The following is a 24,698-nucleotide window of genomic DNA, read 5'->3' as shown; positions in this document are numbered from 1 at the left end:
AACGAATGCGAGAAAACTAGTTGAAACAAAACATTATATCAAAGATATTTCTAGGGAGTAATTTTCCAAACCTCAATAGCTCTAAGCCATTGTGTGTGTCCAAGGCCATACTATTTTTGTATACGCGTTACAGTGGGAATGGCTTTTCCGTTTACCATTTGTCATCCCATGTTAATCCAGATAACAAAATGTTCATTTAAAGTCTCATTGCAAATGAATTATGATTTTTACTTTTCGGATTTGGCTTTGAGCAATGGTGACACATACCATGTTTACAGAAAAAAATGAAAATTTTATTCCTGACATCGTCAAAATGTCAAACTTTGTATGTTTTGTATTAAATTTAAGTAATTAACTGCAGTTTCTTTATTCAACATCATAACAGGTTCATACTTGACATATTTATGGTGAATGAATAGACTTTCATTAAATATTGAAAAAAAAACCACCAAAATTACTCATGCCTAATTTACATAAAAATACCATGAATACATAATTACCTGTAATTAGCTAATTTGCATAATTAATTACTTTTTGTGTATTTTTTGTTGTCAATTGAAATAACTTTGTATACATATGTGTGCAAAAAAACCGCACCCTGATATCATGTACGGTTTTCTATTGGCATCAATTTTGCATATTAATTAGCTGAACTTAGTCATTTTTTCACCTTTAATTTGTCTGCAGATTGGCTGAATTTGCTAAAATAGTATATTTGGTTAATTTATTATAATTATTCAATGATAGATTTTTTAATTTTGTTTTCTTTAACGAAGTTAGGAAAGATAGGCATTTAACCTGTGATACTTAAATTAACTCTGCTTTTTCAAGCAAGCGTCCAAATAAACCTTCAAAATCTAGAAATGTGCCAATTTTGTCATTATAGCCATTTGTGGCAGGTTTTAATTCCATTTACGAGCATCTTAAAATTGACACTACATCACAATGCATTGACCGATTTCAATTCCGTTTTTTTTATTTTTGATGCTTTAATAAAGCTCATTCATGTAGAAACATTAAATAACGTTTTTCTGCTGCGCTTATTTTTGAGGTGATATACCTACTACTAGCGCCAATGCATGTTACTCCAGCGGTTGTAATACGGTACGACCATCTGATGTGTGTGTGTGTATGTGAGTCCCGCACGCCGTGTACGTACTCTGTTATCGCATACGTGTTCGACTAATATTTCCATCGTAATAATAAAACGACGGTTCCATCGTTTTATTCAAAATCGCGGATTTTGACAAAACTACAGTACCAACTGTCAAAGTACATTACAATCGTGTAAAAACCAGAATTTAAATTTTTTTTGAGGGCGTTCTCCTCAGCAAATGTTATAATATGGCTTTAAGGGATCTGGATTGAACGTTTTGAGCGTTTCGACAGTATTTTTGTGGGACATGAGAGCACATCAGACATATCGAATTGCATTCTGAATACGAAGAATGTCTTTCTGATATCAAATAATTTTCATTTTTGAAATTCATGATATAATACAAATTTTATGACAAATTATTAAAAGTTGATATTTTTCACAGTTTTGATATATAACAGTCCTCGAAGTAAATTTTATAAATCTAATGATATATTCTTAAAGTGTATGTAGCTGGGAGGAAAAGCCGACGATCAATTGAAGGTTTTGACCTTTCATATGCCAGAGTTTAGCATATTTCCCGGGCCAGTTTACCGACCTAGAGTAAAAAGTAGTTTCAAACAAAGTTTGTTTTTATTCCCTATAACTTATAAGCGACCATATAATAAATACAAACATGTATAATTACCTGCACTTACTGAAGCCAACAAAAGTAAAAAGTAAACTGCTCCGGTCCAATACATGATGACTTCGTGATAATTCTCGTATCTAATCCGACAATATCGTAGTTATCAAATTAGTTATTTTGTACTTAACCCGCGTGTTATAGAATTAAAAGAGTTCCTTAGCAATTTGGCGCATCTCCTGACTTTGCTCCTGACTCGTGGCTAGCCAATAATTGAATGATTAAAATAAAAGTTCGCCAATTCAGTCGCACACCAACTGGTCACACATCCGGAACCGAGGTAGATACTCACGTAATGAGGTATATGAGCGTATTATTGTTTTAGAGAACTTGTATCCTTAGACATGGGTGTGTTTCTTTTGAACAAACTTCCTTGCTACGCCCACAAAGTCAGGTAAATCCACTAATTTTGTAACCTAAAATCCGGTTTTTGCGGCCGCTCCGCGCATTTAGGTGGTACTAATGTAAAATCGGTACAAATATATATAAATGTACCCTAAGACATGGGCAAGAGTGCGGCAGCTCAGACCGCACACCCCCAATCGAAAAATAATTCGAGCACCCCCGCGTCAGACAAAGTAGTAAGCATGGCCAATAAAATGGCTATCAAACGTGCAAGTTGGTTGACCAAAAGTCCTTTAACATAATGTACCCGTATTTTGGGTAAAATTATCATCTATATGGGCAAGGGTTCGGCAGTTAGATCGCCCAGGCCGCACACCCTCCGTTGCAAAATAATTCGAGTACCCCCGTGTCATACAAAGTAGCAAGCATGACCAATAAAATGGCTATAAAACGTGAAAGGTGAAATGATATAGGATTAGCGTAAGAAAACATTCAGCATTGAGGGGGTACGTAATGTTTGAGGGAAATGTTCACATCGTACACTAGCAGCGCATCATTTTGTTGAACATAAATAAAATACTTTTGATTTATCCTTGTCTGCGACTATTTATAAGTCAAACATTCGAACCAACTCATTGTATCATATTCAAATAATTGATTAATAATCTGGGCAAATTCTGAACCCCTTTGGCTTCTGTATGAAGAATACCCCTTTACTTAATGATTATACGCCAACCTGTATAATATCATACTTTAAACATGAGAGTTCAACCCCCTCACCCTTAATGATGTACATCATTGGAAATAAGCCGAAATGTTCACGGGCCAAATCGTATTGCCATAATTAGAGCGAAAGTTTTAATTTTAAAAGGCCACGCGGTTGTATAGTCCGTCAACTCAGAAGTACAAAGTAAATAGACCTCGGAAACTGGAGGTATGAGAATATTTATTTCAGTGCAATGCGTGTATAAATTCTTCTTTGGCGCGCCAACTACTGCGCGATTTGGCAACACGCTCTTTATGCGTCGCGTTTTTTGCGTGTGACGCAAAGCATCGACCCCCCGGTGCCACAGATTTGGTTTGTACCTGGGACGGTTGAAGCAGTATAGGACGGTGCATCGGCATTGGCATTGGCCCTATGGCCCGCCTTATTACCAACACTGAATTCATGTCCTGTAAACATATCCACATGCTTCACAATTACAGCGTATATATTGCAATTGATAAGGAGCATCCAACAGGAAATCCAATACCAGAACACGTTCTACTTAAACTTCCTATGAAAAGGAACTGGAACAGGAATATACGCCTTCGACATAGGCTTAGAGGCAACGTATGGGTTAAAGCTATAGTGTATGTCGAGCCTGTGACGTCACCAGGAAGTCAAGTGTAGTCACTGACAGTCTCTGGTACTTGCACCTGCAAAGTGTGCTGAAGCTTGTGGATCAACGTTTAGACGTTGTGCCTGTGCGTAGCGCACTATAAATCACTGCGCTTGTTTGGTAGCTTCTGCTTAAAAAATAAAAATAAAAATAAAATGAAATAAAATAGCAGGAACCCACTTGTGTATATTAAATGGGTAAAAATATTGCTCTTAAATATTAATGAATTTAGATAAACATACGGGTTATAATGAACCTTTGACCTGACTACATGATGACAGTATTTTATTTGTCGTTTTATATACCACCTATACTGTACGTCACAATACTTTACTAATATTTGTAATAATCTATAATGACTAATATTTTGCATCTTAAATATGCGAGTCAATACGCATAATCGAATATTAATCTAAGACACTAAATATATTATATTAAATTGAGAACCTGAAGGCCTTAACTCAGAAATGCCATTTAGAGAAAAACAAGTTTTTGCGAACTAAACCTATTTACAACTTACAATATGTGACCGTACACCACGAATGAGCCGTAAAGTTGGCCCGGTCAATTTAGTTTTATTTCGTGTTTAGAAAATATATATCATATAAGCTTTAAAATGGTATATCATTTGACTTAAACGATATCCAGAAGCGGGGTTATTGTTTGTTGAACTTTGGTTCCTTTTTTCGGTTCTACATGTGTCTCTTTTTCCACATTGCTGGTAATAAATATCAAACAGTCATAATTGACGGTCATTTCAAATCATCCCCAAGTCAACGAGATTCAGGAATGTCCTCTCATTGTTAATTGTTGGTTATATATACCTAGATAAAATACAATGTTTTGTAACCCCCACTTGAACAGGATTTATCCAAAGCAAACAAAGACTAGAGCTATTTAAGAATTCTATAGACATAGGTAGAAGCTTATTATTCTCTTCAACAATAGGATTATTGATTGGTTTAAAAGTTGTTTGACTGGCGCTATCAAAATGAGATACATGTAGCACCAACTTTAGGTACCTATGAATACGACCTTCAAGCACATTTTACACTATAACTCAGAATACAATTTGTGTAATTTACGTCTCATTCGTGATGTCTCGTGATACGTCTCATTTCTGATGCAAAATGGGTAAAAAATGAGCGAATTTGGGTGAAAATTAGAAAATGTATATCAAGTCCATTTGTCATTTTCTGAATCTAGAAAATGTTCTTTTCTAGATGTTCTTTTTGCTGATTTATAATCCCACGGGGTCCTAGAAGAATTTTAGCTTGGTTACCAAAGTTGCAAGTTCGGGCAACTATGGTAATTTACAGCATAAATCTAAAATGGGCGCCGGACGCCATCTTGAAAACCAACAATGATGTATAATACCACTTTAAGTTTTTAATTTCAAGGTCAAGGTCAGGTGCTAAATGCCAAGTATCCAAGATGGCAACCAGACACCATCTTGACAACTTTTGAACCACTTACCCCAGGATGATGTATAATACCGGTTTAGACTTTAGGTGTTTTAGGGTGCCTAGAATCCATTTCTGATGTTATTTCACTTAATCTAGAAAATTAAGGTATCGAACATCTTGCTTCTTACTCCAAAATGACGTATAACACCATCAAGGGGTTTTCGGATGTTTTGAATCCATTTCTGATGTTTTTCTCAATTCAAGGTCACGATCAGTTGTTAAAGGTCAGGTATCCAAGATGGCAACAATGGCAACAGAATTTCAGATGCACCCAACTGATCGTCAGCCTGGTATCAGTACTTTCAGAAGCCCTCGCCTCATAACCAGTCAGTCGAAGTCTGTGAGCAATAACAGAGCAATTTCACTTCTGCATATTGGTCCTAAGAAGGTGACACCCTCTGCAGTGCCTAGAGGAAAGACCACCAGGATCAGCTATGCCGATGTGTGTAATCAAGAGGCTAGACTGGTGGCTGCCCAAGTGGTTCATCAGCCTGAGTCAGGGGCTAGATAACATGAAGTGACATCGCTTCAACAATCATCTAACCAGGAGCAATTGCGTAGTCACACCTGCGAAGAACACCTATATGATTGGTTCTTTTACTGACGCAACACGTATTTAGGATGCAGAAGATCGGGGTCTTATAATTGAAGTGGTGGTGGAGAAGCACCTGCCCTCACAGGAATGCATCGGAGCAACTTTAAATAACTATTAACCTTGGATGACCTAATAAATGCAAACTTGCTTTGGCTCGCAAGTCGCACCTACCCACCAAGTTTGAGTGTCATGCGACCTGTCAGTTATTTGCCTGATCATATGACCGCCCCTGTTTTCTCCCTGCCACCCATCCGGTAGTAATATTGAACGGTCCCTTAAGAAATGTTAGTCTGAGAGATGACATCATGTTTTGGAGCTGCATAATAGCGTGGTTTCAGTGGAGCTTCTCTCTAATATAGTTCAACAATAGAACAATATTACAATAATTATAGGTAACCTTTTATTGTGACCACTTTTAGCATGTTTAGTGAGACCATAGACTGTATTATGGTGACACTAATGTGATAGAGAAGTAGAATAGATCAAATATTTTCGAATAACCTTTTGCGAACAAATGCGCACAAAATACTACCAGTTCGTAGTTAAAATATTAATTATGACAAAAATGAAATAAATTCGCGCGAAGCACGAGAAAGTTTGCAATTTTAAAGCTAGAAAAGTCAAATATAAGTTTAATTTTTCCTTACTATCCGTGACAATTTTTTTCACCCTTGACACCAAATCTTTTTTTTTGTTGCTCAGATGACGCGACAAAAAACTACCCACCCCCCTCCTTGATTTGATATCTAATGGTGCGCCCATGGAGCAGACGTTTTCTAATACTGGTTCTTCAGGTTGACCAAGGCTGACTGTTGCTGGAATTTCAGATCGTTGTCAAGGGCCAAAACAATATTGACCTTGGATAGAACAGGTGTAGCCGCAAATACTTCTTTCTTACACAGGCCCTTTGCATTTCTATTTGAACAGCGCTATAACCATTTAAGCGTGTTTCATTAAACCCAAATGACCGTGCACTTCTGGGTAAAAGCCCCAACTTCGGTATGGACTTTCCCTATGGGTAATCAGAAAAAGAGCCCGAAAATTCGACCACGTTAATGACATAGGTATCACCCCCTCTTTATAGTGTGTAAAAATCAAAATTGTAGTGTTGTAATGCTTTGGTACACCCCTTCAGAAATCATTTTATATACCCAAAGAAATTTCGTGCCTTTATGCAGAAGAGCACGATCATGGTGGAAAAACGAGTTCTTAACTACACTATTTGCGACTTCTTACAACACAAATGGTAACACAAGCACCCACACCCTACACAAATGAGGATACCGCCCACGATACAACCGATAACAATAGCAGCTATGATTCCCGGAGCGATACCTCCTATGAATTCGGTATAGGTTCCTGAAAAATACAAGGGTTAATGAGTTTTTTAATGTAAACATCTCACAAAAAGTAACTAACCCCCCCTTAAATAATGGCTATTATTCAAAAAGTGGCTATTGTATTACAAATCTGTACAATGCGTTGGAAGCAGAATTTATTTCTACGCATTTTGACATCTCATTTGATACGATAGCCTAGAAAACAATAAAACACCGGTCAATTTAATGTAGTTAGGTCCAGATTTGTTGAGTAAGTTGCACTTACATACAAATTTTTACAATACAAAAACACTCAGATATTATTACACAGATTTCCTTCCATTACACTGAATACAAAATCAATAGAATTTACTGCAACTTTCAAATGTTGGGTTACATTGATTTAAATGTACGCTGTGACGTCAATATTTAGTCAATTGCTACAAATGAGGTATCAAAATGTGCAGAAATAAATACAGATTTGAATAATGAATGAATGAATTTTGAATAATGGTCATTATTTAAGGGGGTTAGTTACTTTTTTTGAGATGTTTTTTATATTGACCCACATATTGTTTAATACTTGCAGGCTATGTTACATTTGGAACTGACTCCTATTTCTCTACACACGTTTTGTTTTTTTCGTTTTAAAAATTAATATACCCTAAAATGTCCAACATTTTGGTCCAAATTGAAAAAAAAAGAGGCAATTTTGATCCTTTTTGACCCATATTTTCACAAATACGCAATTTTCATCAATTTCGATATTTAGGGTTAGTTGTTACAGTGGACCGAAAAACTAAATTATTTTGCATATATATCTGCCGTGCTAGTTGGATTCCTTGCATCATTTTCTTTGTGAAAATGTATACTTTTATGTATTTATCATCATTACTTTTAAAGATATAATACAAAGCAATGTCTAAAATTTCTCACTTTGAGTGACCCCGCCTGCCCCCTTAGCTACCCGTCCAAAGACCCGCACTGCCCTCTCATGGTTCATTGCCCAGTTCCAAAATAAAAGTATACCATGAGAGCGGAAGTCTTAAATTAGGCCTTATAAACAGCAGACAGACACAAATTTAAAGCAAGCCGATACTCTATGGGATGGGACATTCATCTTTGAAGCTACACTTCAATCAATGCGTTACCAGTCGATCTCATATTTCTAGCAAAATACTTCGATAAAGGTGTCCATTTTAATGAAGGGGCAAGGTTGAGCGATTCATTTAGTTTTACACGATTAAGAATATCCAGATGCTCACCTTCACTGTCACTATCATCACCACAATTATCCTTACAATCCCGACCTTTTTTGGAAGTCAAAGTTTCAGAGATGCAGCGACTGTTGTTACATCGAAATTCGTCACTAGCACAGGTAGCTGTTGAAATATCAAAAAATATTAAAAGTGAGTGTACAAATTTTAGTATTCAATTGCCATTCACGTCTTCCACCGAGTTAATTCTCTAATAGCTTTGAATATCAATGTTTTATCAATATGATCAATATCGTACAAATAAAATTCAACTGATTATAATTGTAGACCGAATTAAAAAGACTAGTTTGCGTCTGACGTCAGTGCAAAGGCGCGGCCTGATTGATTGCAGCCCTGCGCAGTACGGCATTTTTGGTCTGGTTGACAGGACGTCATACGCAATCTAGTCTTTTTAATTCAGTCTTCAATTATAATAATATTTCTCTTGGTCAGAGACTCGCTCTCAGTTGACACACATCCGCTCACCCAACTAGCCCTACTATAGGGCCTTTAAAACACATCACTATATCCGAGAACCGCTAAAACCCACCAACCGCTCCACCCATTTTTTTAAGCAGTATGTGTGTTTAGCAGTTCTCGGATATAGCCAGGTTTTATGATATAGCCTGGTTTTGGATCACCACGGTCAAAAGGCCCTCTACTAGTAGGGCTACACCCAACCTACAGACAGAAGACACATACCCCTTCCAAAACACGCCTACAAAACATTACACAGAACACCTCCACACAACTCCCCCACACACCTGCACGCCACCTTGGGGACACTGTCCTGGACTATAACGAACATGTGTCAGATTTTGCATGCATAACCAGGGACAATTGGAAATTGACACACATTCTATACATTGCCATGATTAATATAGTCAGCATAGTCAGTGCTAATTATTTTTGAAGTAGGATTCACTGTTTCATATGTGTGTGTGTGTGTGTCCGTTCAGAGCAAATCACATGTGCACACACCCCAGACCCACGATGGAACCCGTATTAATGGACATTAATAAGCCATAAATTGACACGTCTGGTCCTTAATAGCATTGTCATGAATTGAAATTTTACATATTTTATGCATGGTTTCTTACTGATTAGAGTTACCTGCAGTGCTGAACGAAGTTGCGATGAAATGGAAATTGCCGCCAGAGTTGTAATTACTATGATCGCTATTGAGAAGAAGTGTAATTTTGTTACTTATCGATGCAATGGTTTCGTACCGAGACCCTACTGGGTAATAACCACAATACTCAGTATTAAGTGTTGTTCCTGAAGCTGAAGCTCCGTCATATATCTGAAGTGTATCATCACATGCTCCATCGGCACCTGCTTCAACATCATAAAAGAGCCACGTAAGAAGGATTTTTCTACCGGGAGTAGTGCTAAGTGTGACCGTACAATTCAGATTGTTTCCATAATTTATGTCCAATGAATTGGTACCTGATTGTATGACAGCAGACTTATTTCCTATTGTCTGGGTGAGAGTACAGAGGTTTTCGAAATAGTAGTCGGTATCAACTGTGAAATAATAACAGAAATATATAATTGTTAGAAAAATATGGGTTATGTATAATCTGTATTTAAAGGGAGACACCTTATCCTAGTGTCGAGGAGCTTAAAACTACCTTTTGCCAGCATTTTGGCACTTGTGCCAACTCTTTCTATGCCTTCTCTACCTTAAAACTTCCTTTCGCAACACAGCTGGTTAGGAAAGGTGAGCCAATTTAGTTGGCTTGGCGCAACCCCACACGGGCATCAGGAAATGGGCGATACTGTCAAAATTAAATCCGGACTGTGGACTAAAAGGTTGTCCACAGACGGACAACATCATCCATTTCCTTTTGTCGGATAAAAGCTAGTGTGGGTGCCAGCTTGTGTTGTGACTTTTACTTCTTCTCTTCATCTTTCTTTCTTGCTGTCCCAATCATAGTGCTTTGTGTAGGATGTGGATTCTCAGGGGGCGCTGAGACTCCCTGTCAGTATAACAGCAAGAGCTGACTTCAAGAACTCCTCTCTTCCAACTCGGAGCTCATCCAGTCTCTACCATGTTACCTCCCCAGTGTGGTATGAGTAGGTAGAAGGAAGGGACACTTTTGTAGGTTGAACCTTCTGTAACCCAGCTATGGGTAAATAGCGAATACTAGCTATGGTTTAAATAGTCGTCAATGGTCAACAGCATTGATGTATGTGTTGCGCCGGAGGAATCACCCGTATGGTCAACGACAAAACACAATTACACAAAGCTCACATCTGGCATCCAGGGAGATGGTTTGTGTCAAGAGGAGGCTAGTACTGTAAGAACTCAGGAATGGCCCTCTACTGTTGGTACGGAAGGACCTGGCCACCCACCGTACTATTTGGCCTTGAATGTAAGCATGAGAGTACAAAGTCAAAAGAAAACGATGGTATCGGAAGGTGCGACCCACAGGCCGGAAGATACGTCAATGGCTACTGGGGAAGAGAGAGATGCTGCTCAGAGTACACCTGTTGGTGATGACAGATCAGGATTAAAGCCTACTACAGGAAGTCCTGTTCTTGACGGTCCCAGGAAGGAAAGGAACAGCGCCCCTTGAAGGAAGCTAATAAATATTGCTACATGGAATGTACGCAGTATGTCAGGAGGAAAGATTGAAGTTGTGGAGAAGGAGATGGTTGCAAACAATATTAAGATCCTAGGAGTAACAGAGTTGTGGTGGCTTGGTCAAGGGAGGTTCACTACAGATGATGGAAGTATGTTTATCTATTCTGGAAAAGATATTGGAAGGAAACGAGGAGGTGTGGGTTTCATAATAGAAAGAACCACAGCCAAGTGTGTTTTGGGATATAATCCAGTAAATGAAAGAGTGATGACTGTAAGACTGCAAGGACATCCTTTAAATATATCTGTCATACAAGTGTATGCACCAACATCAGATGCATCAGAGAGCGAGATGACAGACCTCTATGAGATGGTACAAGGAGTTATGGATAGTATACCTAGAAGAGACTTACTCATCGTACTGGGGGATTGGAATGCTAAGATTGGCAGAATGAAGGAGAAAACTGGGTGTATAGGCCAATATGGACTTGGGATCAGAAATGAACGTGGAGACAGACTGGAGGAATTTTGTGAAGCTAATAACCTAGTCATTGAGAACACGTTATTTCAGCATCATCCGCGGAGACTGTGGACTTGGATGAGCCCAGGAGAACAAGAAACCAGATCGATTACATCATGGTCAGGAAGAGGTGGAGAACATCACTCCAAAATGTCAGGACACGACCAGGCGCTGACTGTGGTAGTGACCATCAGCTACTTGTAGCAAAAGTAAAACTAAAACTCAGAGCTAAGAGAGGCAATGCATCACCTACCAGGTATGATGTTGACAACATTCCCACTCAATATTCAGTAGATATGAAGAACAGGTTTGACGAGTTACTGAAAGTTAATGAAGAGGAGCAGACCCCAAATGAATTGTGGGAAGACATGAAAGAAGCAGTCCAGAGCACAGCAAAGAAGTACATCCCTAGAAAGATGAAACGGAAACAGCCTGTGGATCTCTCAGCAGACCTTAAACCTAGCTGATGACAGGAAGAGAGCAAAGGCAGATGGAGGAAAGGAAGAATGGGCACGCTTAAACAAAGAGGTCTCCAAAAGTGTTAAGGAGGACAAAAGAAACTACATCGAAAGGAAGTGTGTGGAAATGGAAAGATGTAAGGGTGACTCAAAAATAACTTTTGGTATTGCCAAAGAACATACCAAGAAGTGGACCCCCAGGATGGATGTTATAAATGATGAGAAAGGTAACACTCTTACCGAAAGTGTAGACATCAAAAGGCGATGGGTTCAGTATAGTTCCCAGCTGTTTGAGGCACAAGATGACAAGGTGTATGTACAGTGTGAAACGAGTGAGGAAGAGCTTGCCATGGAACAAATGAAAAATGCTAAGTCACCTGGCATTGATAATGTAGCTTCTGAGTTGTGGAAGGCAACTGGGAAAGAAGGGGTAGACCTAATGTGGCGTCTATGTAGTATCATCTGGAAAAAGAAGAAATGGCCGAGAGACTGGTGCAGGGCAGTATTTATTCCACTGCCAAAGAAGGGAAATTTGAAAGAGTGTGCCAATCACCGGACCATCAGCCTGATTTGTCATGCAAGTAAAGTGCTTCTGAAGATCATCATCAAGAGAATGAAGAACAAAATGGAGCAAGAAATATCTGATGAGCAGGCAGGATTTCGTGAAGGAAGGGGTACTAGGGACCAAATTGTCAATATCAGGAATGTGATTGAGAAATGCAGAGAGCATAGACTTCCTCCTTACATGTGCTTCATAGATTACAGTAAAGCTTTTGACTGTGTTAGCCACCCTCAGATGTGGGAAACTATGAAAAGATGGGTTTCCCAAGTCATCTTGTGGATCTGATCAGCTGCTTATATGAAGACCAAGAATCGGCAGTCAGAACAAGAAGTGGAGACACAGATTGGTTCAAGATTGGAAGAGGCCTACGACTGGGCTGTGTGCTATCACCAAACCTATTTAACATCTACTCTGAAGACATAATGAGAACAGCTTTGGAGGGGTTTGAAGGTGGAGTGAAGTTTGGCGGTACAAGAATTACTAACCTGAGGTACCCCGATGATACTACTCTTATTTGTAGCAGCAGAGTAGAGCTGATTGATCTTTTGAAGCGCATCAAAGAGGCCAGCGAAGAAAAACACCTTCTCCTGAACACAAAGAAGACAAAAATAATGGTTGTAGACAGAAAACGAAAAAGTGATGAGTTTGTGATAGATGGACAGCAGATTGAAGAGGTGAAGCAATTTGAATATCTGGGTTCAATGATTAACAACAGTGGTGACAGCACAACTGAAATTAAGAGAAGACTGGCTATTGCAAGGACAACTGTGCAGGGCATGTCAAGCATATGGAAAAGCAGAGGCCTATCCATTGACCTCAAGGTACGCCTACTTCGTGCAACTGTGTTTTCCATTGCCACTTATGGATGCGAGTCTTGGGCTATGACCAAGAATGATAGGAAAAGAGTAGATGCTTTTGAGATGTGGTGTTACAGGAGGCTTCTACGAGTGACATGGAAACACAGGAGAACAAATTCCTGGATCCTCGACAAGATTGGTACAAGTCTAACCATCAGAAGCGGCATAATGGAGAGAAAGCTGAAGTACTTTGGCCATATTGTCAGGAAACATGGAGGTGTAGAAAAACAGATTTTGCAAGGGGCTATGGAAGGCAAACGAGGAAGAGGACGTCCACCAACATCTTGGACTAATGACGTGAAGCTGGTTTCTAACCAGGGAATGCAACGCACTTGGCATCAGATCGAGTGAGATGGCGTACTCTTGTGAAGACCACTGCAGCGCTACACAGCGCCACCTGACACAGAGAGACAATCTGTGTTTGTTAAAGGGAGAGCGTGGCGCAGTGGTTAGATTACTTGCCTTTAGTGCATGAGGTCCCGGGTTCAATTCCCGACGGTGGCAATTTGCTGGGGAATTGATTTGGAAAAAAAAGTCTGAAATTAATTGGCAACCTCTGTAGATTAAATTCAGACTTCCGCTCTCCCATGGATTATTTAGAATTGGGTAAATGAATCATGAAAGTACTCCTTCCTTCGGAGGGGACGTTAAGCCGTCGGTCCCGTGTGCAGAGAGTCATACCTGTACATATATCTCGCAGCCAGTTTCGAAAAGAGTAGGGTGTTAACCCCCCTGACTGTTCCCAACCCGTCCCGGTGTTCAAATGGACCCCAATGGAAATAAGCTTCAATAGAGGCTTTCTTGGGTTATCCAGGGTTGTCAAAACCCGAACAAATAAAAAAAAAATTAAAGCTAAATGAAATATCTTGTAAGATTTCAATCAATACGTACGATTTCGGTCAAAAACAAATTAATATTGATTTTGTCATCATTGCCAAATAATATGAATATAAAAATAACGAGAGAACAAAGAAATAATGAATAAATTTGACGAAAATTAAGTGTTGAAAATATACAACACGAGATAGAGCTGCAGCAATGATGGAGTGGTGGCAGGAAAATCCACTGTATAAACCAGGGTATGATATAATGATCAGTCAAAAAAATACCAGGGGTATTTCCAAAATTCGCTACTGGTTGCTATGCAAATCTTGCCATGAACATAGCATGTTCAAGTCAAGAACATGGCAAGACATCATTTGTTTTGTATGTGGCATGAACATGCCATAAAATCCTCTATCGAGGATTCATAGGCATGAAATTAGGGGGTGAATTTTGAACAAGAAAGTGTAATTCCCGCCCTTGAATAAGGAATTCATGGGCATGGAAGTAGAGAGAGTTCGACATTGACCACGGTTCATGCCCATGAGTTACCCATGAATAAGGAATTTATGGGCATGGAAGTAGAGAGAATTTACATTGACCGCGATTCATGCCCATTAGCAGTAGCTACCCATCAAGAAGATGTCAAGGCTCTGACCGAACTCATGACACAAAAAAGTATGCAAAGGCATGAATATTCTTGTGTTCCTACAAAAAATCATGAAAATTCATGCCCGTTCTTGCAAAAATAGGGCATGTTCTTGTTATGTTCTTGGCAAGGAATGTACATGTTCATGGGCATGGCTCATGCCATAATTTTTGTGCCTGGGGAGGCAGGGACAACATCGTATGACCATACGAGCAGTGGTGAGTTATTGGAACCAGACGGATGTATGCTCAGAACACGCATGCAATCATCTTAAATAGGTGGGAAATCGACTTATGTGTCTCTGGCAGCATTATACATTGATGCAAAGCTGTGTGAATCGGCTAATTATTCTAAACTGGGAAATGAACTGTATAATGTCTTTTCACGGAACTATATCATATTGTCATGTTTTGATCATGGTGTGAATGTTAAAGTGGTTAAAATCGGTATGTTTTGGTGAGCATAGATGTGATTTGAGATGCTGCCTATGGTGATATTATTACCTTTTGATTATTGCGAACATGAATTTTTTGTCTCATTCATTCCTTCAAAAAGGGAGGATCACTACGGTATTTACGCCAGGGGGAACGGAGGATTTTCATATATTTTCCCACAAAAAAATTTTGCATCCCCCCTCATATCGAATGAAAAATTTCACGTCCCCTTGAATCATCCATATCTGGTATATAATTTCACGTCTCCCTCTAAGTAATGTTAAGGTCAAAATTTCATGTCCCCCCTCAAGTCAAAAAAAAAAAAAAATCCGCGTCCCTCTATAAAATTATCCGTTCCGCTAGAGTAAATAGTGATCCCTCCCTTAGTCTATACCCTACGATGTACTTGATGTCATCTTCGGAACATTTAGCTGTAAATGATTTTGGGTCTACTATAGTCAGAACTACAGAATGTTAGATAGTTAAGAGAGAATTAGAATTGTAAGCATGCTGATGTACAGGATGTCCCCCCAAAAGAGAGAACCCTAATTGCGCCCTCTTCTACTATAGTCAGAACTACAGAATGTTAGATAGTTAAGAGAGAATTAGAATTGTAAGCATGCTGATGTACAGGATGTCCCCCCAAAAGAGAGAACCCTCATTGCGCCCTCTTTTTCTCCAATTTTGTTGAAAAGTCGATCAAATATATTTTGATATGTTAAGAAACCTTTAATCATTTAGCTTTAATAAACCACAAGTTGTTGAAATGGGTCATGCTGTGGAGTGGCCTGCTAAATCACCAGACCTCACACCACTTGATTTCTTTCTTTGAGGCAAAATCTAAATCCATGAGCGAGGACCACCAGCTTGCCTCCAAAATCTTCGCAAACGTATTACTACTGTATCCGGCGCACAAGGATGGTACGCAGCGCAATTGATGCAATGAGGACCAGGGCTGCTGTATTCGCCAAGGTAGAGGGCAGAGCAGCACAGTAAACTCAATTCAGAAGAATGAAAGACAAACCAAACAGCGCTTTCAGGGCTACTTTTTATCCCAAGAAGAGAAACGACTTCTGTTGTAAATAAAAAGAAAGCAAGAAACAACAAAGTAAGAAACATAATAAATAAAACAAAAAAGAAAAAAGTAATTGCAAGTATAAGTCCAATCCCACATCCATTTTACCCACAAAGTAATGACACTTTAACAAATCCATAGCCCATAAGCTCACCGGTAAAGCCCATTCCCTCAATAAAGTTATTCTATAAAGTTATCAATGACTCCATTTCAATTTTGAAGTAGCCAAACCTCCTCCGTGGACAGAGTGAAAAACGGGTACATTTCTTAAAAAGAGCATATCGTCAAAAGTTGTGAGCCAATTGAAATTTTTTTCGGTTTAGGCCCCTATTAAAGCTAACGACTAAAGGTTTCTTTACATACAAAAATATATTGATCAACTAAAAATTGGAGAAAAAGAGGGCGCAATGAGGCTTCTCTTTTTTGCTCACAATAATAAATACAATACGTTTCTGAAATAGATGGCGCACCTCAGCTGATGCCAGCAACATGATTTTGTTCTCCGTTTTTCCTCGTTTATTTTCGTTTGTCTTGTTTACCAGCCTTGTTTACATCAATCAAGTTGATCTGTATAATAAACTATGTGAGTACCTGACTGTGCAATATATCAAAAATCTTCCAGCTTTTGAAGCTGAAACTCGACATGATACTCATCAATTACGGTGCAAAATTCTGCAGCCTTGCAACAGATTACATGTAGGCTCACATCAGTTAAGCTTACACAATGACATCGGTGAACACTGGCATCAGAATGATATAGGTAGCCTTCACAACACTCAGCTTAAGAATAATACTGATTCAAACTATGATATTATAGCCCCTGTTAACAGTTCTGACTTTGTAATTTCTTACACCCGTGAGGAGTTACTTGCACTTAGAAAGAAAAGCAGACTTCCAAAACAAACTGTTGATAACATTACATCCCTTGGTATTTTACAACGCCAGCGTGGACACCGAGGAGGTAGAAACAGAAGGAGAAAAATTCCCGTTGTGGTAACCAACCGTAGTGATAATGATAACCATGATATTAATGCCGATTCTTGCGACTTCCGCCCAAGAACTCTCACCAACATTTCTCTTGATCCTTGCAATACCACCCACCATAATAATTCATGTGGTACCATGTTGCCAACTTTATTCATGACAAATGCCCGGTCTCTCGTTAACAAACTTGATGAGGCATCAGTGATTTTTGAACTTAATAATGTTGACATTGCAGTGGTTAGTGAATCATGGTTTAAGAGTACCATCCCTGATCATCAAGTGGACTTGGGAGGTTACACCCTATTTTCCAAGAGTCGCGAACACAAACGCGGTGGGGGTGTAGCTATCTACGTCAGACAAGACATTCCAACTTCTTATATTGCTGACATTGTGGTCCCTGTCCAACTGGAATGTACATGGGTATTGATGCGTCCTAAACGACTGCCTCGTGGTATTTCTGCCATCGCTGTGTGTGCTGTGTATATTACAACTGACTCGCCGCATCAAGAACTACTGTCTGATCACCTACTACAAAGTGTGGACTTTTTACGTTCAAAATATCCTGAGATTGGTATTATCAAGTTCAAGTTCAAGTTTATTTCACCATCATCATATCATATAGGTAACAAAATATAGAGAAAAGGATGGTAGGACAATCACAAGAGCAAAGCTCGAAAGACGTGATTGCCCTCAGTGCAAAAACGAAAAGACGCCTACAAACAACAGACAAAGACGGGGTGAAAAACGGCAGACTGACAGTACTAGTGCAGACAGACAAAGACGTTGGCAATGGCATTTAAGGAAAATGGAGAGGATAGAATTATGTATATTATGTTAACTTAAGTACAACTTACAATATTATGATACAATTCTGAATACAATATATCTATGAGTATGAAGAAATTAAGTAATCTTTATAGTTGCGTTTAAAAGAATTAGGAGACAAAGCCAATTTGATTACGTCGGGGATAGAATTCCAAAGCAATGGACCCTGCCTCCTAATAGTGTTTCTAGCCAAATCATATTTGAATATTGCAGGACGAAAACAATGGGATGAACGAGTGGAATAACTATGGATGGCCATATTTTTAACGAAGTAATTTGAAAAATTAGACGGCATGTTGTTAATACTGAAATTATACATAAATAAAGCTTTGATGAGTTTATGAATGTCAAAAATATTCAAAGTATTTAGCTGAGAAAATAAAGGCGATGTGTGGGCCAACCATGTTGAATTAGTACATAACCTGATAATCCTCTTTTGTTTAACAAAAATAGAATTCAAATTACAATTGTTGGGATCTGCCCAAATTATATTACAGTAGTATAAATGGGGTAGAACAAGTGTATTGTACAAGGTAAATAACGTATTACACGAAAGAATATGCTTAAGACGATACAGAATTCCACTATACCTTGAAACAATATTGGTAACATAAGAATTATGAGCATACCATGTAAGAGATTCATCAAGAATAACACCCAAAAATTTTGTATGAGTTACTTTAACAAGTTCAATGCCATCAATAAAAATGCGTGTATTGTGATAAGTGCGATTACTATGGCGGTTTTAAAAATGATATAATTTGTTTTTTAACATTAAGGGACAACCTATTAGCTTTGAACCAAACAGAAATATTAATTAATTCATTGTTAACAGAACTAATAAGTTCATCGAGGTCCGAATTGGACAAAATAGCATTGGTATCATCTGCATAAAAAAAAAAAGACAAATCTTTTGAAGAATACACAATATCATTAAGAAAATAATAAAAAGAAGGGGACCCAATACCGAACCTTGAGGAACACCGCATTGAACAGTACTTTGATAAGATTTACAATTATTGAACACAACATATTGTTTTCTGTTTGAAAGGTAGCTCCTGAACCACTCCAAGGCCTTTCCACGGACTCCATAATGGTGAAGCTTCTCAATGAGAATATCGTGATTGATCGTATCGAAAGCCTTGGAGAGGTCCAGGAAAATACCCAATGTATGGTGGCCTTTATCAAGATGAGAAACGATCTTATTGTATGCCTCTAAAACAGCCATGTAGGATGAAAAATTTGTTCTGAAACCAAATTGACTTTGATGAAGTAATGAATGATATGTAAGAAAATTATAAAGTCTCTTATGAATTATACGCTCAAATTTTTTTAAAAACACAAGTAGGATAGAAATTGGGCGATAATTATTACATAAATTGGAGTCTCCAGCTTTAAAAATAGGAACAACTTTGGCGTGCTTTAGCTCATCTGGAAAAATTCCATTTGAAATAGACAAATTAAATATGTGAACCACCGGAGCAGCAATCAGGTGTTCGACAGATTTTACAATATCAGGTCTAATTTCATCATGGCCAGGACTAGCACTAGATCTAAGAGAAGCACAGATTTTTATAACTTCATTTGTGTCCGTTGGTGTAAGAAAAAGTGAATTTTGGGGCGAAGAAACATTATTCAAAAAGTGATCAAAAGGAATGTGTGCAGATGGAATATTTTTAGCTAACTTAGGACCAAAAAAAAAAAAAAAATCATTAAACCCATCAGCAATTATTTTAGGATCGGTAGTTGGAGAGTTGTTTATATCAAAACAATCAGGAAATGGTTGTTTACGATTCCTTCCTAAAAGATCATTAAGGATCTTCCAGGTTTGTTTGAGATTGTGCTTTTGTTCACTGAGTAAATTACAATAATACATTTTCTTAGAATTACGAATTAGACTGGTAAGAGTATTTCTATAATTTACAAGTAAACGCTTATTGGCATCAGTTGGACAAGATTTGAATTTACGATATAACTTATCCTTACGACTAATAGATGTTAAAATAGCAGTTGTGATCCATGGTTTATGAGGAATACGATTAGAACTTTGATTCACACGTTTTGCCTTAATGGGAAAACAACGATTATATAAAACAGTCAGTTTATCAATAAATAACTTATACGCTTGGCTAACAGATTCCTCATTTAGAACATGATTCCAATTTGTTAATTCAAGGTGATTTGTAAAATAATGAATATTACGTTGAGTAAATGAACGACCATGTTTGGATCCAACAAAATTATATTTCAATGAAATGGAATCAGTAAATTGAAAAATAGGGTAATGATCCGTGATATCAGAGACACATATACCAGACTTAATTTTCTTATCAAAGACATTAGTGAAGATATTATCAAGAATTGTAGCAGAATGTGACGTGATCCTGGTGGGGCGATCTATAAGCGGAAACATATTATGATCGAAAAAAGTTTGTAAGGAAATTCTGAATTTTGGAATCAGCTTCGTGCTGTAAAAGGTCTAAATTAAAATCACCCGAAATATAACAATGTTTGTTTTCATTCGAAATAACATCAAGACAATGACTTAAATCAGAGTTAAATAAATCAACATCAGTTCTATGAGCACGATAAACATTACCAATAATAATATTCTTACACTTGGAATTCATGATTTCAATAAAAATAGACTCAGAATGATCAATAACATTAACAGTAGAGTCATGTTGAGCTAGATCAAGATCCTTTCTTAATTTAAAAGAAACCGGAATTCCAACTGGAATGTACATGGGTATTGATGCGTCCTAAACGACTGCCTCGTGGTATTTCTGCCATCGCTGTGTGTGCTGTGTATATTACAACTGACTCGCCGCATCAAGAACTACTGTCTGATCACCTACTACAAAGTGTGGACTTTTTACGTTCAAAATATCCTGAGATTGGTATTATAATAACAGGTGACTTTAATCGCATGAAAGTTTACCCCATCATGAGGGGAAATGATTTGTTTCAAATTGTAAACTTCAATACTCGTGAAAATGCAATTTTAGATCTTGTGATTACGAACAGTAAACTCATTGAACAGTACAGTGATCCTTTTGCTATTTCTCCAAAAGGGAGCAGTGATCACAAGGGTGTCTTATGGAATCCGAAAGTGATTTCAAATAGAAATAACTCTGTTAAAATACATGTTGGTCGTCCCATCACTGAGGATGGAATTAATCGCTTTGGTACATGGATTCAGAAACAAGACTGGCATGAAATCCTTGAATGCGAGGGTTCTCAGAGCAAAGTTGATCAGTTTTATGCCATGCTTGATTCTGCTTCTGAAGAGTGTTTCCCAATTAAAAAGAAAAAGATTCACAATAATGATAAACCATGGATCACGCCATATGTTAAGAAGTTGATAAAGAAACGACAAATGGCTTTTGAGGTTAACCCTGTTGAGTGGCGTAAATTACGTAACAAGGTTCAAAGAGAGATTACTAAAGCTAAGTTAACTTATCATGCTCAGAGAATTAGATCTCTTCAAAAAACCGAGCCCCGTAAGTGGCACCAGCAGATAAAAATTGTCACAAATAACAACAAATCTGAGCTCAGAGTGAGTGTCCCAGGAGTAGCTGATGATGACTCTACAGGTAAGGCTAACACTATTAACAACATGTTCGCTAGTGTGTCAGCCCACATTGAGCCTCTTGTCCTGGCTAAGCTTCCTGCTTATTTACCTGCAAAAAATCCAGTCCCTCATCTCTACCCATGGGATGTTTACTCTGAACTGAAGAAAGTGAATCCATCTAAAGCTGGTGGCCCCGATGGTTTTAAACCTCAATTGGTGCGTGAATTTGCTTATGAACTCAGTATTCCACTTACAGATATTTTAAATTCCTCCTATAAGGAGGGAATTGTGCCCACCCAATGGAAAAAAGCAATAATTGTGCCAGTTCCAAAGACCAGCCCTCCTAATGTTGAAAAACTTAGGCCTGTGTCTCTCACTTCAATTTTCTCCAAAATTGCTGAGGGGTTTATTTGTAAGTGGATTTTGGAAGACATTGAGAATTTTATTGACATCAAACAGTTTGGCAATGTTTCTGGAGTTTCTACCAGCCATTATTTAGTTAATCTCATGCATTTTCTCCACCAGGGTGCGGAAAAAAATCACAACGTTGGCACAGTGGTTCTGACAGATTTCTCAAAAGCGTTCGATCTTATCAATCACACCTTGTTAATTGAGAAAATGATCGAAGTTGGTGTGAGAAGAACCATTGTGCCATGGATTTGTGATTTTTTGCACAACAGGCAGCAGTGTGTGAAATTCAATGATTCTTTATCTGAGTATGTTACGGTCAAAGGGGGGTTCCTCAAGGCACAAAACTGGGTCCTATTAAATTCCAAATTGTTATTAATGATGCTGCCACAGATGCCAAATCACAATACTGGAAATACGTTGATGACATGACCTTTGGTGAGAACCGTCATCGTAATGTTAAAGGCTGTCTTCAAGATGATTTGAATGATTTTACTGAGTGGGCCAAAAACAATTGCCTTAAATTAAACCCATCCAAATGCCAGGCTCTACTTGTTAATTTTGGTAGATCAGAGCCACTACACACAGATTTGAGAATTGGTAATGAGCCTCTTCCTTATGTTGACAAAGCGAAAGTGCTCGGTCTCTGGTTACAAAATGACCTAAAATGGGACGCCCAGGTTAATGACATGCTAACCAGAGCCAATAGGCGTCTTTTTATGCTTCGCACTTTAAAAAAATTTGGCTTCTCTCAAGATGAGCTCACCATTGTTCTTAAAAGTTACCTTAGACCAGTTCTCGAATATGCTGCTGTGGTTTGGCACTCAAGTATTACATCAAAACAATCTGCTGATATTGAAAGAATCCAAAAACGGGCATGTAGGACAATACTTGGTTGGAACTATACATCTTATGATGATGCAATTACTTCGTGCAATCTTGATTTTTAACTAACAGAAGAGAATTACTCTGTCATTCATTTGCTGAAGGGCTATCAACCAATGCTCGTACTAGTCATCTCATTCCCCCCACTAGGTTTGAAGCCCATGGTAGAAATCTCCGCAATTCAAGTGCAATATCAAAAATTCCAGTCAGAACATCCAGGTTTGCTAATAGTCCAGTACCATATTTTATTAATTTATTGAATCAGTAGTTATCCTTTTGCACTTGCCATTTTTAGTGATTTTAAACAGTTTTGATGTATTACATGTATGCAGGTGTCATTATTTATATAATTTATATATGATCTCTTTAGTTGTATGTGTGAGTGGGAGCACGAGGAGTACCAGGTGTTTTTGGAGTTTGTTTGAGTCCAGTGATATGTGTGGTGTGGCTGTGGTGTGAATTAGGGTGTGTGGTGGCGTGTGTGTGAGTAGGGGTGTGCAGGTGTGAGTGGCTGTTTTTCTGTGGTGGTTGGGTGTTGTATGTGTTCAGAGATGAAGGGACCATGAGTGCTGGCATGCCACTGTTCGTGCATCTGCATGCGTGCGCTCATGCACCCTTCACCTGTGTACCCTTTTTCCACCCACACCGTCTCCCGGAACCGACTCACACCTGCATGCTGATGTTTTAATATGTAGCAATATCCATTTATATACTGTGCAATATTTTTCATCTCTTATCTTGCATTATTTGAATTTAAATTTGTTGTTTATATATTTTGTATTTGTAATTTTGTAATATTTTGATGTCTTTTAATGATTGTAAAAATTGCTCAATTTGGCCTTAGGGCCACGATGCTTTTTCTAATAAAATGAAATGAAATGAAATAGGAGAAAAAGAGGGCGCAATAAGGGTTCTCTTTTTTGGGACACCCTGTACATGCATGCACTTTTAATGCTAACATTATAATGCTTCAAAAAGAAGCGCAATGTAGATCTAGGTCTACATGATTTGCATAATTAAAGAGCTCCAGTTGTGCGCCTAATAAGTTCAAATTATTCACAGATAATTTAAATACTGAATGTTGTACATTTCAGGGATTTAGTTAGAGCAAGAAAGGTCTCTCTGCAATAGCTGCTAGGTGTCATATAGAAAAGTTTTCTATAGGGCAGCTATTGCAGATATTCCTTTCTTGCACCAAACCTCGATTTCATGTTTGAGTGAAGCTCGAATAAGCGTACACTCGTATAAATGACTTGTTCGCCTTGTTGGCGCAATTCAAAAGGAGTAAGTTTGGACAACTCAAAAATAGTGTAAAAGTTGCCAAAACAAAATTCATTTTAGTTATCCGAACTTAAAAAATGCTGAAAAAGCTCAAAAAGTTCCGTCAACTAATCAACTTTGTTGGCATTACTTAAAAAGTTAATGTAAGTCGTTGCGTCAACTTTTTAAGTAATGCCAACTTCTGAATTCAAGTTCAGGGAACTTAGAAAATAAACAAGGTTCAAAGAACCAATTAGTTGAGTTATTGTAACTCAACATGTAAGTTGATGTAACTCGTTCATATTAAGTTACTGGTACTTGCTTACTTGCTTAAGATGAGTGGTGTCCTCGAACTACAACAGCACGCCAAACCCTTCTGTCCTGCATGGCCGTTCCCAAATCCATAACATCCAGTCCAGTGTCCTGTTTCAATACATCCACGTATGTTAGAGGGGGTCTGCCAGATTTTCTGTTTCCATGTTTTGGTGTCCAATGGATCAGCTTGGCTACAGGCTCATTTTTGCTTCTGTATGCATGCCCAGCGAAACGTGTCCTCCTCTCTCTGATCTTCTGTGAAAGTTTTGGTAGGTCCCCATACAGCTCTTTGTTTGTGATGTGCTGCTTCCAATTGATGTTGTAAACTGCTCTAAGCAT

The 24,698-nt window shown here is 38.2% G+C and overlaps 2 protein-coding genes across 2 annotated transcripts in view; one reads left to right on the top strand and one right to left on the bottom strand.

The window, feature by feature from the left end:
- Positions 1 to 17,232, bottom strand: part of LOC140172588 (uncharacterized) — a 48,958-nt gene extending 31,726 nt beyond the window's left edge. The window contains exons 1-5 of the mRNA XM_072195728.1: positions 17,111 to 17,232; positions 10,206 to 10,273; positions 9,258 to 9,671; positions 8,154 to 8,270; positions 6,784 to 6,928 (exon numbers count right to left, since the gene is read on the bottom strand). Coding sequence (XP_072051829.1) covers positions 6,784 to 6,928; positions 8,154 to 8,270; positions 9,258 to 9,671; positions 10,206 to 10,273; positions 17,111 to 17,232 — 866 coding nt within the window. The remainder of the gene's footprint in view (positions 1 to 6,783; positions 6,929 to 8,153; positions 8,271 to 9,257; positions 9,672 to 10,205; positions 10,274 to 17,110) is intronic.
- LOC140172587 (uncharacterized) lies at positions 17,231 to 23,886 on the top strand. The gene is made up of 4 exons (XM_072195727.1): positions 17,231 to 17,663; positions 20,992 to 21,903; positions 22,293 to 22,499; positions 23,879 to 23,886. Exons 1-4 carry the CDS (start codon positions 17,231 to 17,233, stop codon positions 23,884 to 23,886), a joined length of 1,560 nt encoding a protein of 519 aa, XP_072051828.1.
- The last annotated feature ends 812 nt before the right edge of the window (positions 23,887 to 24,698 follow it).

Source organism: Amphiura filiformis, chromosome 16 (assembly GCF_039555335.1).
Source record: "Amphiura filiformis chromosome 16, Afil_fr2py, whole genome shotgun sequence".
Lineage (NCBI taxonomy): Eukaryota > Metazoa > Echinodermata > Ophiuroidea > Amphilepidida > Amphiuridae > Amphiura > Amphiura filiformis.
The sequence above is the reverse complement of the archived record's forward strand: the minus strand, read 5'-3'. Positions and strand labels throughout refer to the sequence as shown.